This window comes from Pieris napi, chromosome 14, assembly GCF_905475465.1.
Source record: "Pieris napi chromosome 14, ilPieNapi1.2, whole genome shotgun sequence".
NCBI lineage: Eukaryota > Metazoa > Arthropoda > Insecta > Lepidoptera > Pieridae > Pieris > Pieris napi.
Window position 1 is genome coordinate 4,058,173 of NC_062247.1, and position 17,365 is coordinate 4,075,537.

The 17,365-nt window shown below is 31.7% G+C and overlaps 1 protein-coding gene across 1 annotated transcript in view; it reads right to left on the reverse strand.

Annotated features, from left to right (window-relative positions):
• Positions 1 to 12,611, reverse strand: part of LOC125055685 — a 75,028-nt gene extending 62,417 nt beyond the window's left edge. The window contains exon 1 of the mRNA XM_047658158.1: positions 12,484 to 12,611. Within this exon, the coding sequence (XP_047514114.1) occupies positions 12,484 to 12,537 (54 nt within the window). The 5' untranslated portion in view covers positions 12,538 to 12,611. The remainder of the gene's footprint in view (positions 1 to 12,483) is intronic.
• Between the last annotated feature and the right edge of the window lie 4,754 nt (positions 12,612 to 17,365).

A 17,365-nucleotide genomic window follows, 5' to 3' on the forward strand; every position in this document is an offset into this window, starting at 1 on the left:
GGAAAAATATATTAATACAAAAAGGAGGGTCCTTTCTTCCCATAATTTTGGGTACAATTCTAAGTACCCTTGTAAGTTGTTTTAATAAATCACAATGAACACAAAAAAAATGCTTCTTGTTGAGCAAGACTTTATTGATAAACTTAAACATCAGAATGAAAATAAAGCAACACCGCAAAGTAGATTGGATTTAGAAATGGAAAAAATTATATCAAGTAAATTGGATGATCGCGAAAAATGGGCGCTTTATCTACAAATTTTACAAAGATACTTACATTACTCCATGGAAGAACGTCAACCTCAAGAAATAACAATAACTGAAAAGGTAATAAATGATAATACTAATGAAAACCGGAACATCAATAATATAACTACTAGTGAAAATGAAAAAATGCTAAATGTTAAACAACTCCCAACGGATGAAGACATCGCATATGGGTTACAACCAAAAGAAATATTAAAATTAATTCCTAAAACTTATATGAGGAGGGGTGAATTATTGATGGATACAATAGTAAATAAAACAGATCAATTGCAATGGAATAAAAATGGAACAGTTTTCATTAGTGGACAAGAAATACCAGGGAGTAATATTATAGATTTAGTGAATGACATCTTACGACCCTCGAAGAGATCTGATCCAATCGGTTGGGAAATATTCGCCAAGTTTTTAAATGATATAAATACACCGCTAACATACATTGGTAATCTGAAAAGAATCAAATATATATCTGACCTTAATAGTAAAGATAAAACATTGATTCAAGAATCACAAACTGAGGTTTCCCCAACTCCAACACAATCTAAACACATCAATAAATTGAGAAACAAAAGTGATTGGGAGAAATGGACCCCGTATTAGAGTTACATCGCATCTATTATGATATTTCACATCCAGCTGGTTACAGCAGTGTCAATAAGTTAACAAAGGCAATGAATGGAAAAATCTCAAAAAGTGACGTTTCAAAATGGTTGCAGTCTCAAGAAACATATACATTACATAAACCGGTTATAAAAAAATTCCCACGTAATAAATATATTTTATCAAATATTAATGAATTGTGGCAAGCTGATTTAAGTGATTTAAGAACTTACATAGAATATAATGATGGATATAAATATATTTTGTGTGTTATTGACGCCTTTAGTAAGTATGCTTATGTTAGAGCAATGAAAAAGAAGGATTCATGCACAATAAAAACGTGTTTTACTAGCATCTTTGATGAAGCTAAAACTGTTCCTAGACATATTCAATCAGATAAGGGTACGGAATTTGTATCTAAGGATGTCCAAACTTATTTAAAACGTAAAAATATAAATTATTACACTACAAATAATCCAGATATAAAGGCAAGTATAGTAGAACGATTTCAGAGAACATTGAAAATGAAAATGTGGCGTTATTTTACACATAAGAATACTTATCGCTATATAGATATTTTACAAGATTTGGTTAGTTCTTATAATCACAGTGTGCACTCTAGTATCAAGATGAGACCATGTGATGTTAAAATGGAAAACATTATGGAAGTTTGGCGGAATTTATATTATGATGAAAAGACTTATATTTCAAGTTTAAACAAAGTACCTAAGTTTAACGTTGGTGACTATGTAAGAATTACAAAATACAAACATGTTTTTCAAAAAGGTTATGAAAGTAATTGGAGTAATGAAATTTTTATCATTACTTCGATTATAGATCGTTCCCCGTGGGTTGTATACACTTTAAACGACTTAGAAAATGAATCAATAACAGGAACTTTTTATGAAAAAGAATTACAAAAAATAACTTTTTCCCCCACTTCCGAATATAAAATTGATAAAATCATCAGATCACGTAAAAGCGGTATTAGAAAGGAAGTATTAGTTAAATGGAAAGGATATCCTAACAAATTTAATTCTTGGGTCTTACTGTCGAATATTAAAAATCTACAATGAAGGAAAGTTTCTATTTAACTTTACTCAGCAATAGTTCCACACAATATTTCCCGGGAAATATGACATCAAATTTTTCTACAAAACTACCTAAAGCCATTACATTAGAAGGAGAATGGATGGTAGGTATAGTTGAGTTTCAATATCCCTCTACTATGTTCTCCGTGCAAGAACATGAAAATATCATATACATAAGTAAAAAAACTACCATCAATAATGAAGAGACCACACTAATGTATAAGAACCATATACCAGCCACCAACTATGATAATATACAAAATATTCTTATTGCTTTAAATTCGAAAGAGAGAGTTAGTTTTCGTCAGGACACCGTGTCAAAGTTTGTCTCTGTTGCAGTAAAGGATCCATCAATAATTTCACTATCTCTATCACCTAATTTGAGCTTTCAACTTGGATTTGAGCCAGATACCAATTTAGTAAATCATAATATCGGTAAACGCCCTGCTAATCTACATTTGGGGTTACCATCACAATTATTTGTGTATTGCGATATTATAGAACCACAAATTGTTGGTGATGTCATGACACCCCTATTGAGAATTATACCCTTAGATCCTGCTAAATACATATATGGTTCAAATAAAATGCATATATTTTCACCACCACATTATTTACCGGTAATGAGAAGAGAATTTGATGTTATTGAGATAGATATAAGAACAACCACGGGAAATGCGGTACCATTTCAATACGGTACATCGTGTGTGAAACTTCATTTTAAAAAAATATAATCTATATTTCCATTTTAAAAATGTATACACCTCAAGAAACTTTTATATGTCCTTATGAACATTATTATTCGCACCAAGCTGGGTCTGGTATAAATGTAATCTACAAAGGAGCCTTACATCAACGTGGTCATGGTATCGGAAGTTTTCTTGGGGGGTTATTTCGAAGTGTGCTACCTTTACTCACTAGTGGTGCTAAGGTGATTGGAAAAGAAGCACTTAACAGCGGTATTGGGCTTTTGTCAGATGTTGTAGCTAGTCGTCCTATTAAAGAATCCATTAAAAATCGATTGAAAGAGGCTAGTTCTAACCTTAAACGCAAAGTTGATACCAAAATTGATAAACTTATGACTGGATCGGGTGTTAATAAGAGACGAAAATATTGTAATGAGCTCATTCGAGTTTCACCCCTCAAAGTGAAAGGCGCTTCAAAGAAAACAAGGAACAAAAATATTAATATTTCCAAGGATATATTTTCAAACTAATCATAATGTCATTTATTCATAATCATTCATGTGAGTGCGTTAAATCTGAATTGGATCTGTTTGCTCTTCCTTCCACACAAACAAGTATCGAATATGGACACTGGATACATTACAAACCAATTTCTTCATTAAGTGATGATGGACCTATCGAATTCCAAGTACCTGGTACAGGAGATGACTACATAGACCTTTCGCATACACTACTCCATCTCAAGGCTCAAATTAAAAATCAAGACGGTTCTGCAGTTAATGCAGCTAATGTAGTGGCACCAGTCAATAATTGGTTACATTCTTTATTTAACCAATTGGATGTTTACCTAAACCAAAAACTTGTGTCACCCCCAAATAATACTTATGCATATCGCGCTTTCATAGAAACTCTATTAAATTATTCATCATCCGCCAAACAATCACATTTGACATGTGGTTTGTGGTACGAGGATACAGCTGGTAAAATGAATGAAACTAATGAGGCAAACAAGGGCTTTTACAAAAGACATCAACTTTCAAAGGATGGAAAGGATGTTGAAATGATTGGGCATTTACATGGGGATATATTCAATCAAGATAAATTCCTCATGAACGGGGTCGAATTATCTATAAAATTAGTTAGATCGAGAGAAACATTTAACCTCATGTCACAGAATGCAGATAATAAGTACAAAGTCTGTATAACAGATGCAACTTTAATAATACGCAGAGCAAAAATTAATCCATCAATACTAATAGCTCATCAAAAGGTTCTTGCCACTACTACGGCTAAATATCCTATTACAAGAGGTGAAGTGAAAGTCCTGACCATACCAGCTGGTGTGCAGGGTAAAACACTGGACAATATATTTTTAGGACAGGTTCCTAAGAGATGTATTATAGGTTTTGTGAATAATACAGCATTCAACGGTAGTTATGTTAAAAATCCTTTCAACTTTGAAAATTTTGGTATTTGCTCATTTAGCCTATATATAGATGGTCAACAGATACCTTCAAAATCATTACAACCATCATTTCCAAACGATGTATTTACTAGCGCATACCACACCCTGTACTCAGGCACCGGTATACATTTTCTTAACGAAGGTAATGGAATATCGAGGGAACAATATTCAAATGGATACTGTTTACTAGCTTTTGATTTAACACCTGACTTGTCGGCTAACTCTAATGTGCATTGGAATCTTGTACGCCATGGTAGTGTAAGAATGGAAGTAAGATTCGAGAGCGCATTGACTGAAACAATTAACTGTGTAGTTTACGCAGAGTTTTCAAATATTATAGAAATAGATAAGAACAGAAATGTATGTGTGGATTATAGTAGTTAAGCAATCACTTATGTAATTATTATGATATTAAGAATAATAAAATATAATGTAATCGAATATGACATGGTTTTTATTTACCTTCATTACTTTTTTTACAAAGAGACTCATTACTTATGTTGAGATCATATTATGTGTGTTTAAATACATTGGTATAAATATGAATTGATAGTAATAAATGTAGTCAGTAAAAGAGTGAAAGAGTAGGGGAGTAAACGCGTATTAAAGTATGAACACACTAGAAGTGCAAATGAGTCTTCGTAGAATACATCCCAGCCTCCAGAGCAACGTATATCCTTCAAATCGATTGCCGATGTATGCTCAGGTGCCAGCACTTATCATATGCAATCTTGACCCTGATTCACAGCCGGGGTCTCATTGGGTGGCTATTCATATAAACGTCGAAAGAGTTGGGGAATACTTTGATTCGTTTGGACGTAAACCTATTGAAGCAATAGAAGGATTTTTAAGGAGGAATTGTTGCATGTGGAGATACAATAACCTTACGGTTCAGGATTACCTATCGGCGGTGTGCGGAGAGTACTGTTTGGTATACATATATTACAAGTTCAGGGGGATGAGATTAGAAGACTTCCTTAGAAATTTTACGTGTGACTCAGAGAACAATGATACGGTGCTAGTAAATTTGTATAGAAATATAATGGACATATAAATAAAAGAATAATACCTGGAATAAAAATGTTTTATTTAAATATGTAACCCTTACATCTAATTTTATTATAGATAATGGTGTTAATGTAGGTATATTTATTGTTGTTTGCTTAGGTTAGGTTAGGTTAGATATAGTTTATTATATTATATTATTCTATTTTTCTTTTAGAGCCATAGATCGGGTTAGTGAATGTAGGAAAGTAGATAACGATGCATTCGTACTGAGTCATTAAGTAATTAGATAATGAGTGGGGATTTCGTGCAGGAAATAGTAACTGATAAGGTGGTGATTAGTAAGTAATTAGCAAGGTTTTGGGAAAGCTATCTCTGGAACGGTTAGAGCTATCAGTTCAGGAGTGAGTGCATTCGACTCCGCACGTCCTGTTTAGTGGGGTTAGAGTACAAACTTTTTTTTTTTTTTTTTTTAGGCGGGCGCTGCCTCCGAAACAGCTTTTTTTACCGAAGCAGTGGGTGAGGCAGTGCCCGGGAATCCATACTACTAATAAATAAGTTGTAATATTTTTTGGTTATCCGGTCGTCCTTCGCACTAGTAAGCACGGCTTGAAAAACTTGTAGCTTTGATTCTAAACCTGAGTCGTGTGTCCAAGACTGGTTGTGTAATAAAGGGTTATTTATAGTTCATCACGTTTAGCTACGTTGTACAACAATGTTTGCTGTAATAAGCGTTTACTACCTAACATTCTACCCAACAATTTTTACAAACAAATGAAATTTTTAGAAACATTTCGTATGAATGCATGAAATTTCACATTGATTTGATGTGTGTTGCCATATATTGATTAATAAATTCCTCACTATTATGAGAATTGTTCCACCATATAACAAGAAAACCACTTTCATAATCAGTGCGTCAGTGTATCATCTGAAAAACTCTTGCAGAGTGGAAGTGCCCAAACTGTGACATTATTAAAATTTAAATAATATATTCTCTGGAAACATGTTTGCTGTCGTGCGCACTGTGTAACAAGAAGTATTCTAATTAACAAAACATGAGTTGGTAATAAAATGTATTATATTTATTATTTATTAACTTAATTGTGTCATTAAACATTTATCCAAGAAATAGATGTCGAAAAATGTCTGCATCTTACCCCTAACGGGCCTCAGAGAAAATAGTAACAAAGCTTGCAGATGAATATGTACCTATTTTCTAATCTAGACTTGGTACTGAATAGTTGTTAATGTTATTGACGGTAATAGTTGTAACATGTTTGAGTTTGTATATGCAAATGCAAGAAACTTCCACTGAAGTCAATTCAAATTGGTACGTACAATTCAAAGTTGTACAAAGGGAAGGAAATTTAGAATTGAAATGCGCCAGCGCCGAGACCTAATGAACTGGTTTCACTTAAGTCCGGTTGCAAGGTCTTAGAATAATTAAGGTTCAAAATTACACCAATTTAGTATCGCACTTTAAATACGACTTTATTCACAAAAACTATTCCACTGTTTTAAGTAACGCATTTTGCATGTTTAAATTAGTTCCTTAATTATCCTTTTATCGTAGACTATAATCGTCGTAGAATATAAATATTTTAATTAGTTAATATTTTATTAAACAAACGGACAGGAGCATGTTAAGTTTCCGCCCATTGAAACTCTTAATGCCAGATTGCTTGCGATTGCGGTGCTGGCCTTTTAATAAGTGGTACGCTTACTAAAAGGCCAGCACCGCACCGCTACTCTTTTCTTGAATGACCCTAAGTCGAATTGGTTCGAAAAAAACTGCCTTAAAAACGGTTTTGTTATTTCATTATTATTATTTTTTTTTTATGAAATAGGAGGCAAACGGGCAGGAGGCTCACCTGATGTTAAGTGATACCGCCGCCTATGGACACTCACAATGCCAGAAGGCTCGCAAGTGCGTTGCCGGCCTTTCAAGAATTGGTACGCTCTTTTCTTGAAGGACCCTAAGTCGTATTGGTTCGGAAATACTTCATTAATTTAAACTTCATTGCACACAAACAATTACCACGGACAGTGGAAACCCAGGAGGGCTTATTGCTGAAAAACGTTGTTGCAGTATTGGATATTGTATATTGTACCAACTACTATAAAAATAACAAATAATCAATTATTACTTAATATCAAAAAGTATATAAAATTAAAATACTTTCTTTACACAATTGGGACGACAAAGTTCGGAATATAAGAAACAAAAGGACACGAAACACTTAACTTTTATTTGAATCACTCGATTCTATTGATTTAATAATAATTGATTAATATTGGTATTGGATCATTCTTTACCGAAATGACTGTACCAGTATAAGTACAAATTTTAAAGTAATTGTTCAGATTTTTTACTTCGACGCACGTCGCCTCTCCGCAAAATAATTATAATAAAATCACCTGAACCGAAATATGTATTATTTCGGTTTTCGTGTCCTTTTGTTTCTTATATTCCGAACTTTGTCGTCCTAATTGTGTAAAGAAAGTATTTTAATTTTATATACTTTTTGATATTAAGTAATAATTGATTATTTGTTATTTTTATAGTAGTTGGTACACATCTATTTGTTTTAGAAAAAATATTTAAACATTTTTATCGTTGTTTATACTTTAATTTTGTTGTGTAGCAGAATTAGGTAACATGGATAGTTTTATAAATTACTTTTTATGGTCTAAGATCCCGCTATACAACGACCTTCACCGAGATGCTTATTTAATGAAACTTATTTTATATATAATTTAATATGTCAATAAATATAATCCATATGGGTTGCCTAGCAAATTTCAGTCCAGAGTATTTTTAATTAATTTAAAAAAAAATATTTTTTTAAACATTTCACCGGCATGATTATTAGATAAATTCTATACCAATCGAAAGTATGAAGCCCTTAGAATATGCAAAAGTTAGGTTGTTTTTAATCAATTAATTATTTATGTGTATATTTTTTATGTGACACTAAAGTATATATACATCTTTAGTATAAAAGAAGTTTTTAGTGATACATATATAATACTACCCTGATTAAAAATATTGATTGAAAAAAGTTCAAAAAATTTACTACATGCAAATTATAAAAAAAAAATTTTTTTTTAATATTAATTAAACATACTCTGGACTGAAATTTGCTAGGCAACCCATATGGATTATATTTATTGACATATTAAATTAAATATAAAATAAGTTTCATTAAATAAGCATCTCGGTGAAGGTCGTTGTATAGCGGGATCTTATACTATTACATTTTATAATTTTTTTGTTGAATATATACGATTGAGGATTACGAAAAACTAAATATCTATCCAATGGCTTTCATTATTATGCATGTTTAACTAGTTGAATTAAAGAGTATGTGCGGTATTTTCCAAATTATTGTCATTTGAATTGTACCGTCCGTGAGCAGTGCGTAATTTTCTTATGAAGCCGTTCGTAGCTTAGAACGGGATATACAGAGAAGTTCAAAGAAATAAACGTGATAAAGTAATTCTCTTATTCCCTCTCTGTATTATAAATGCAATTATATATTAAATGTATAATATAATTGCATTTATAATATTGTATATTATAATAGCAATCTCCGAAAATGATTATTAATAATCAGAATAAAATAAATACATACCGACTCCATTAGCTTTGTGGTTAATACAAACCAGAAGTTTCATTTTGATTAATACTAAGCATAACAGTAATATCAGATTATTAGGTTTATAACATATAAGGTTGCTAACCTACAGCGTATCATTACATCAGACGACGTAAATTTGACTTCAGACAATTAAAATTAATATTAATTTGAGGATTTAAATTCTAATTAAATATTCCATAACATTTAAATTCCGAATTTATCATCCAATTTAACTAACACCCCAAAAGCTCCGCATTTTCCTGATTCCCTTATTTTTCATGTTGATCCTACTGAGTATTGATGGTTTCACTTTGAAGCTAAATTGCCTATACTGGGCGTGAGGAAAGGAGATTAAACGAAGCTAATTAACGCTTAATCGCTTGCGTGTTCACATATTCCTAAAGATATTTTAAGACACGACTTGGATCGCTTGCCAATGTACTTTTATACTTGTAATGTTATGAACTATCATATATATACTAATATATCCTAATAAACTAACGTTTGGCTAATTTGTAAATCAGTAGTAATTGCTACGATTGTACGATTTTTATATAGATCTAGCCAGTTCTCAGTATGTCCGCTCTTTTCTTACTTTAAATCGAATAGCACACAATGTTTTTTTAACTATATAATTATAATAATATAAGTATGTATTTTTAAAATGTATTTATAGTCTTAATAATGGGCTTAGAAATGTATATGCATTTCCGATAACATATGTGCATTAGATTAAATTGGTTCTGATCTGAATCGCTAAACGTACCCAGCTTATATATTGAACCATCCAGTCGCTTAAACAGATCCATTGATTTACAAATTGTTCTCTATTACTATTACAAACTTGATAAATGGGTAAGTACTGAAGAAAATGTATGAAATTCGAATAATTAAATTTATTCAAAATCAAACAAGACTGACACAGAATAATGGAGCAATAACCAAATTTGTTATAATTAAATCCACTGAACCTAAATCAATAGCTTTGATATGTTAATCCAATTAGCGTATACACAAATGCGTATAATTTCACATACATTATCTTTACACACGTATCGTTTTATTTACTTAAACCTACGTACGTTTTTATTGCAATTTTAATATATAACGTATTACGAAAATTGAATAAAGAATCATTCGGTAAGGTACGTGTGAGCTATTTCGGGAAACCTACTAAGCAGAAGACAAATCAAGTTGTTAGTCGGAAAAAAGTCAAAATAATCTTAAGATTCAAAAACATAAAACATCATTACTTAGAAATCTTTTAAGTGAAATCGACGCGTTTTCGATAATTTCATTATAAGGCCCACGATTTCTCCAAAGTTTTGATTTTATAAAATAGCTGTTTTTAGTCATATCAGTAAAGATAATATTTTTCTGATAGCAATTTCCATTTCAATATTGAGTTGTCGTACAACGTAATACAATACGCAACTATACTACGAATATTACAAGAACTACATCGATATTTAGTTGCGTCATTTCTTATGCGCCTATTCTTGAATACATAAAACCCCGTATTTAGTAATGTCCAGCTAAAGCTGAAACGTAAACATTTCACGATATAACGACCAACGTCGAGCCATGTCGTTAGAGTATATGGAGTATATACGAGTTTGATCTAAATTGTGATTATCTGCTGCTATTTAGTAGTATTAACGTTTTTAGGAATGAGGCACACAGATTCTACATCTCAGTAAATAATATACAACATTTTCTATTTAACATTGTTAGTGTCACTGTAGTTTTGAGCACATTATCATTCAAAGCGTTATAAACTCAAACTTGAGCGTCTGTTATCGAAATTTAACAAGTTATTGCCTGAATTTTAATAGGTTATAACTAAGTCTGGAAGTTTATGGTTGACTGTCACAGAATAATATTAAATTACTTAAAGATAATTTTAGCTACAGTTTCATATAAAGAAGAATTTCATTCAGTCGCTGAGTCATTAAACATAAGAAATTCATTTAATAAAACCATTGACAATATCAATAAATTGTTTTAACTGTTTGTAGTATATGAATAAAATTTATTAATATAACCTAATATAATTAACGTATATAAAGTAATCCTACATTACTACTAACGTTAATTAATATTGTCACCCAGACCACGAACGCTGTAAAGCACGCGAAACGTCGGAAAAATTTAAAATTATGTAAAATAATTGTAAATTTATAATAAAACATTACTTTAAATAAATTAATATAACAAAAAAAACAAAATAACCTTAAAAAATTATTACTAAAATATATTATTAAAAGTAGTCCCTATAGGCAAGGTTCCGAAGTTACTGGCAGCGTTCCCCCTTTGAATAGCTAGACTAATTCTTTGTCCGAGGTAGCTGCCAGCTTTTTAGTCTCCTGTGATGTCGACTAACCTTTTTGCTATTTCCTTAAAAAGTCTTACAGCGCTAGGACCCCACGGACCAAGGGTCTCGACACCGAATGATATATATAAATATGTATCAACAACAATTAAAATTACGTAAATTGTAGTAAGGCACTTTAGTTTACTATCTAATATATATTTTTAACTTCAACATAATACGTTCGTAGCTCAATATTATATTTTATTTCAAGAAGACTTCGCAAGATCTTTGCAGAACGCTACTACTTCAATTTAAATTTCTCCTTGACACTAGCAATAAAAAATACTTGAAAAGTATTACTCAAATGAAATGCACTAAAATTATATATTGCATATATAGTTTTAATCATCACATCAACTATATATACTCAATTCATTTAAGTATGTTTTTTAGTTCCTCTATCTATAATGGTCATCATCATTTTTTCAAATGCGTTTTGTATCGTAATGAAATCCCCAAGAAGAATTCAGGACAAGTGACCCGCAGAGTCTCTTTCATTTCAGAGGGAGTTGGAATTTATTAAAATACGACGTCAAATAGTAGAAATAAGATGAAAAATTCGTAAAACGTAGGATTTTATGTATTTCTTTTATGATTTCATCTCAGCCCGCTATAAAACAGGATTTCCGTTTAAGAGCTGGTATCGAGATCGGAACGCTGTTTGCTCTTAAATTTTCCAGTATCTTGTTTCAAGAAATTCTGTGTATTTATTTTTAATTCTATCAGTAATTTTGTAAGAATGAACAGTGTACATTAAATTTACGTCTTAGTTAGGCACCAATTTTTAATTTGCACAAAAAACATACTTTTGGCTCATACGGTGAAGAATAAGATTTATTTTTCAGAAAAATGGACCCAATACCGTTTGAAAAAAATAAACTAGATTTTTCTATCCCTAACGTTTGTTATATGAAAAATCACTTAGTTGACCTTTAATTTGTGCTAAAAAAGTATTTTACTATATGTAATGATTTATATTACAATACGATAAAAAATTTGATAATGATTAACTATTGAAGTAATTTAAACGTTATTGTTATGAAACCATATGAACATCACAAATTCCGAAAACAAACATTAATATAGACGTAATATTGCCACAAATTCATTGGCTCAAAACCCTCAAGGGTTGTATGGAGACAAGGGTATTGTAAGCCCCTTAAGGCATTCTATTCGAATATCTAATTATAATTATATTGGGCTTTAAAGGTGAACGTTACATTCTTGATAAAACAAAACTTTTTACACTAAGATTTTCGTTTACAAAAATTCGTTATTCAAAAATTATTTCCCTGTGTTATTCAAACTTGAACTTATTTTGAATTAAAAGACTTAAAAAGTTCAAATTTCACTTACCGCTCGTCCTTGGACGGTAACGGCCAAGGCTAATAGAAGCCACGCAGTCCACATCGCGACGTGTGTGGGCAGTAGCGCTCAAACGTAGCACCGTAGCGCTCCGAGGTTTATACGTGACTGCCGCGAGCGACGAGCGTAGCTCTAAGCTACATTATGTAAACAAAATATAGTATTTTGACAACACGGACCGAACTGGAGGGCAGGGCTTTACGCCCTCACTTCGGGTTTAAACTGTTTTAGAAAAAGAAGAATATTAAATGGTACTACATTTAATAAAGCATGAAATTAAAAAAAGTCCCGTTGTTTACGAGAGATTATAAATAAGTTGACTATGGGTATTTACAACAAAACAAACCTCTTTTTTGACATGAGCTAATTTAATTTTAGAGTTTACCGATTTCAAGGGTTACATATTATAATTATAATATTTCCCTAATTGAAATATCATATAAATTGTCTTCTAGATTATATATTATTGAATAACTTTTTCCATAACATCTTAATCTTTTCATAAATTAATAATTTGGAATACATAATTTTGTATAACTATTCGCGCAGAAAACTTTCTGATGTAGCGTTTGTTCTTGGGACTTCGCGTTATCATTTAATATTCATATATGCGTTTCATGTCATGTATTTTTAGAAACTATTTACTTTCATCGAACAATGAGTGCAATTCCAAAGATAACATTGAAGCAAAAGCTCGATCTCATTCCATATAACTGCAAAAACTTCAGTAGCTTTTGTTTAAAAACTTTTGCTTCAAACACTCGAAGTACGGTGAACCAAATTAAAGTACTGCAGAGGAGTAATGATCCTGCGGAGGAAAAACCTTTTGAAAATGCATAGATGCTATTAACTTTGAGTATTAAAACTGCAGGTCTAAATTTTTTATTAACTTTCATCACCTGTTATAATAAATAGACTCAACAAATACAACGGGTTTTAATAATACTTACAGGCCATAGAACTTTCTTTTTACATATGCAAGAGTCAAGATGCGGTCAATTTCTACTACTTGCTTCAGTAGATGAAAAATAGCACCATTCAATAAATATATAATATCTGTCATTTAAAAAATTAAAATCAGTGGCGCTACAATCTTTTCAGTTCTGGGCCTCAGATTTCTGTATCTGTTTCATGATCATTTTTCAACTAATAGGTGATCAGCCTCCTGTGCCTAACACACGCCGTCGACTTTTTTTTGGTCTAAGGCAAGCCGGTTTCCTCACGATGTTTTCCTTCACCGTTCGAGCGAATGTTGGATTGCGCGCATAGAAAGTCCATTGGTGCACAGTCAGTGATCGAACCTACGACCTCAGGGCTGAGACTCGCACGCTGAAGCCACTTGGCTAACATTGCTCATCTCATCCGACATTTAATTTTATTTGTTTTCAGACTATGCATGTTCTTTTTTAATAAATTAATAAACTCCTATGCAAAATTTAAATTGTCCAAGCCTAATCAGGTTGTCGTGTCCCCTGAGTGAAACTTTTTTAATTAATCCGATCTCGTTTTTGTGCATTAATTGTTGAAATAATTTTAGCAAACAATTTTTATGGAAGGTTGATTTTTAATTTATAAAAATGAAACTTTAATGATGAAAATCCAATATAAAGCTACAACGGCATGCGTATTATTATTATTACTTCTTTATGGGACTGGAGGTAAAGGAGCAGACGGGTCACTTAAAGTTAACCGCTGCCCATGGACAATCGCATCCCGTTTCCGGCCTTTGGCCTACCAAAAGAAGAGAAGAGCACTACCTATAGTGGTACGCTCTTTTTTTGAAAGCCCCCAACTCATAACGGTTCGGAAATACCTGGATTGGCCGCTGGTTCCATAAAGTGGTGGGGCGCAGTAAGAAGTGTCTTAAAAAGTTCTCAGTCTGAGAATACCAGAAGTCATGGTGAAACGGGTGGAATTTTGCATTCAGTTATGACGTCCGAAGACGAAATTTATCTATAAAAAAATGTAAGTTACTACGTTACAGTTAAATTGCGTTTTATTAAAAAATTATACCTGACGAAATAATAATATATTTAAGCGTTTAATACTTTTTCATTCTCAACTGATTTTTAAACAATTTAACTGTAACGTATACTGACGTTGGAAGAGATAGCTTATATGCCTATTGCAAACAGCCTTTAGATGTAGATCTGCGTTTTACCTTTTTTGTTTAGTAGTGTACAAATAAGCTAAAAAGGATGTTTATATAAATAATATTATATTATTTACACGTTACTATATTATGACATACTAAAACGCAAAACGAATAGTAGATAACATCATTGAATTATCTATAAAAGGGGTTGAAAGTTCCGATACCTACATAACAAGGTTAAGCAAAGGATCGCAATACGGGGGCGTAAATAAATCTATGTGTCGTATTTGGTTACACCTTCGTCTATTAAAACATATTCCATTCCTAGAAATTGAAATTGAATTAAACCTGAAATTGTGAGAATAAATCATGTGCGGTTCATCTTGGTGCCCACTGATTACAACAGAAGATAAAAAGAGATAAAAACATAAATCGTGTAAAAACATAAATTCCATAAAATGTAAAGGCATTTTTGCTTATGTCAGAACTGTGTTTTGGTATGCAAGTTTTACCTGATCTCCATACTATATAAAATCTGTCGAAAATTTACAAAAAAAGTTTGTGACATTTCTTAGTTTTAAACAGTTTCGATATTTATGCAGATTCTTGCAAATATTTCAATTTCGTATCATTAGAATGTCGGCGGAGTCAGCATGACTTATTTTTTTGCACGATATTCTTAATGGGAGTAAAGATTTGTTTAATTCTCTAAGAATCTAGTCGCATACGGTGGTCCCTCCACCAAGTTACTCACAATTGTACCTGATTATGACACTAGTTATGAGGATGTTGATATTTTCCACCTCACCAAAGAGGTTGTAAGGAAATATTTGAAGAGGCAATCGAAGTCAAAGTCTTTCCGACTTTGACTTTGTTTAGCAGTAACAATTTAGTTTTCTTCTTTCTGTATATTAATGTTACTTATGTTTTCCATTTGATATAATGTTTATCTATGTAATCTGTTTTGTCTTTGTGTATTGTCTAATTGTTTTTTTTTAATATGTATGTTACCTGTTAGATTACTAATAAATAAATAATCTCATGTCATGCTTAATCTAGATATAATGGAAAATAGTGGGGTTGCGGGTTCCTTGCGGAAGAGTTGTTAAACTTAGCGAAACCCACTCACGCAGGCCATGTACTAAACAAGTTGTCATAGGAAATGGTCCTATTTAATTTAAAACTAAAACCAACCGTTTAGTTAAACTTCTTATGTGTTCAGTAGTTTGTATTATGTAGTAAATTCTGTCCCATTAATTATAATTAATTATATAGGTATGTATGTAAATAGGTATTTACTGATTTTTTTTGAATTTACAAAATATAAGAGTCTTTCCTCCAACTTCGAGTTTGATCTCTTTGGAGTAGAGACTCTTGAGCCGTGGGGTTTTAGTGCACAGGCGCTTATTAACGATTTATTTTTAATAATTAATAATTACTTTGTAGGTTAATTGTAAATACATACTGTATACTTGATTGTAATCAATAAAATTATTAAGTATTTTTAATTTGTTTTATGCCTTAGTTTATTCGAGATTGACAAAACCATTTCAAAAGAACTGCTCATAGAAGTATATTATTATGTATAAGGTTAACCAAAATTAATATTGTATCTCAACGATTCCTCGCTTATTGTATGTTTACAACCGTAAGAATGTAAGTACGAAATGTAATGTTTTTGCGTCAAATAAAGTGATTTTTATTATTAGTATTTATATAAATAAACTAGCTGACCCGGCAAACGTCATTTTGCTATGTTTATCATTTATAATAAAAAATAGGGGTTGATCGTAGAGGGGTTAAAATTAGGGTTTGTATGTATTTTTTAATGCTGTATCATAAAAAAATAAAGAATAATATTTTTATCTAAAATTTTAAAAAAAATTCGGGGAGGACTACCCTTAACATTTAGAGGGATGAAAAATAGATGTTGTCCGATTCTCAGACATACCCAATATGCACACAAAATTTCATGAGAATCGGTTGAGCCGTTTCGGAGGAGTTTAACCACAAACACCGCGACACGAGAATTTTATATATTAGATATAAATTTTCTAGAGCATGATAAGTATATAATCTCCTTTAAAGCTAACGTTAATTAAGAAAGTTACTAAAGTTCTCCCGTATAGTGTCTGACGTTTTGAACCTTAGTATTAAATAGAAATTCTATTCATCAGACTTTCCTCTACGTGAGGAGACTGAAGATACATCAAGTTGTTACGGTCTGTATACATTTTCGTCAAAAGGGGTTTTAGCAGCAGGTTTAAACATGTAATAATAATAATCCAGTAGAGCAGTGCATGCATTATAACTCTCAAATTGTATGCATTTCCTTGACAATTTGCGCTGCACGTGAAGGTCATGTTAGTGTCACCGCACAAGTTGGAACATACAAACGAGAATTTACAAAAACATTTAGAATGTATTTCTTTTTATACTTTATGTCTGTACATGCTGATTTCTTACTTTAGCCCTAATTTCAGTCCTCAATCTATCCATGACGATTATAGTAGCTCACTTGGCCAGTTCCCTGAGTTGTCCGGATACGCCGATAGGGTCTCGCACATGAAATTGCAAGCAAAAACACTCATTGAACTAAAATATTGATTTATAAGGCTTTAGAAGGATTTTGTCGAGTCATAGGCTAGGTACTTGTACGAGGAATATGGAACCGCTATCTATCGAAATAATGTCACAGGGAAATCCTGATAATAAATAACTCTTTTAAAAGTTGTCAATAATATACTTTATATATTCATTCGTTGCTTGAATTTTGTT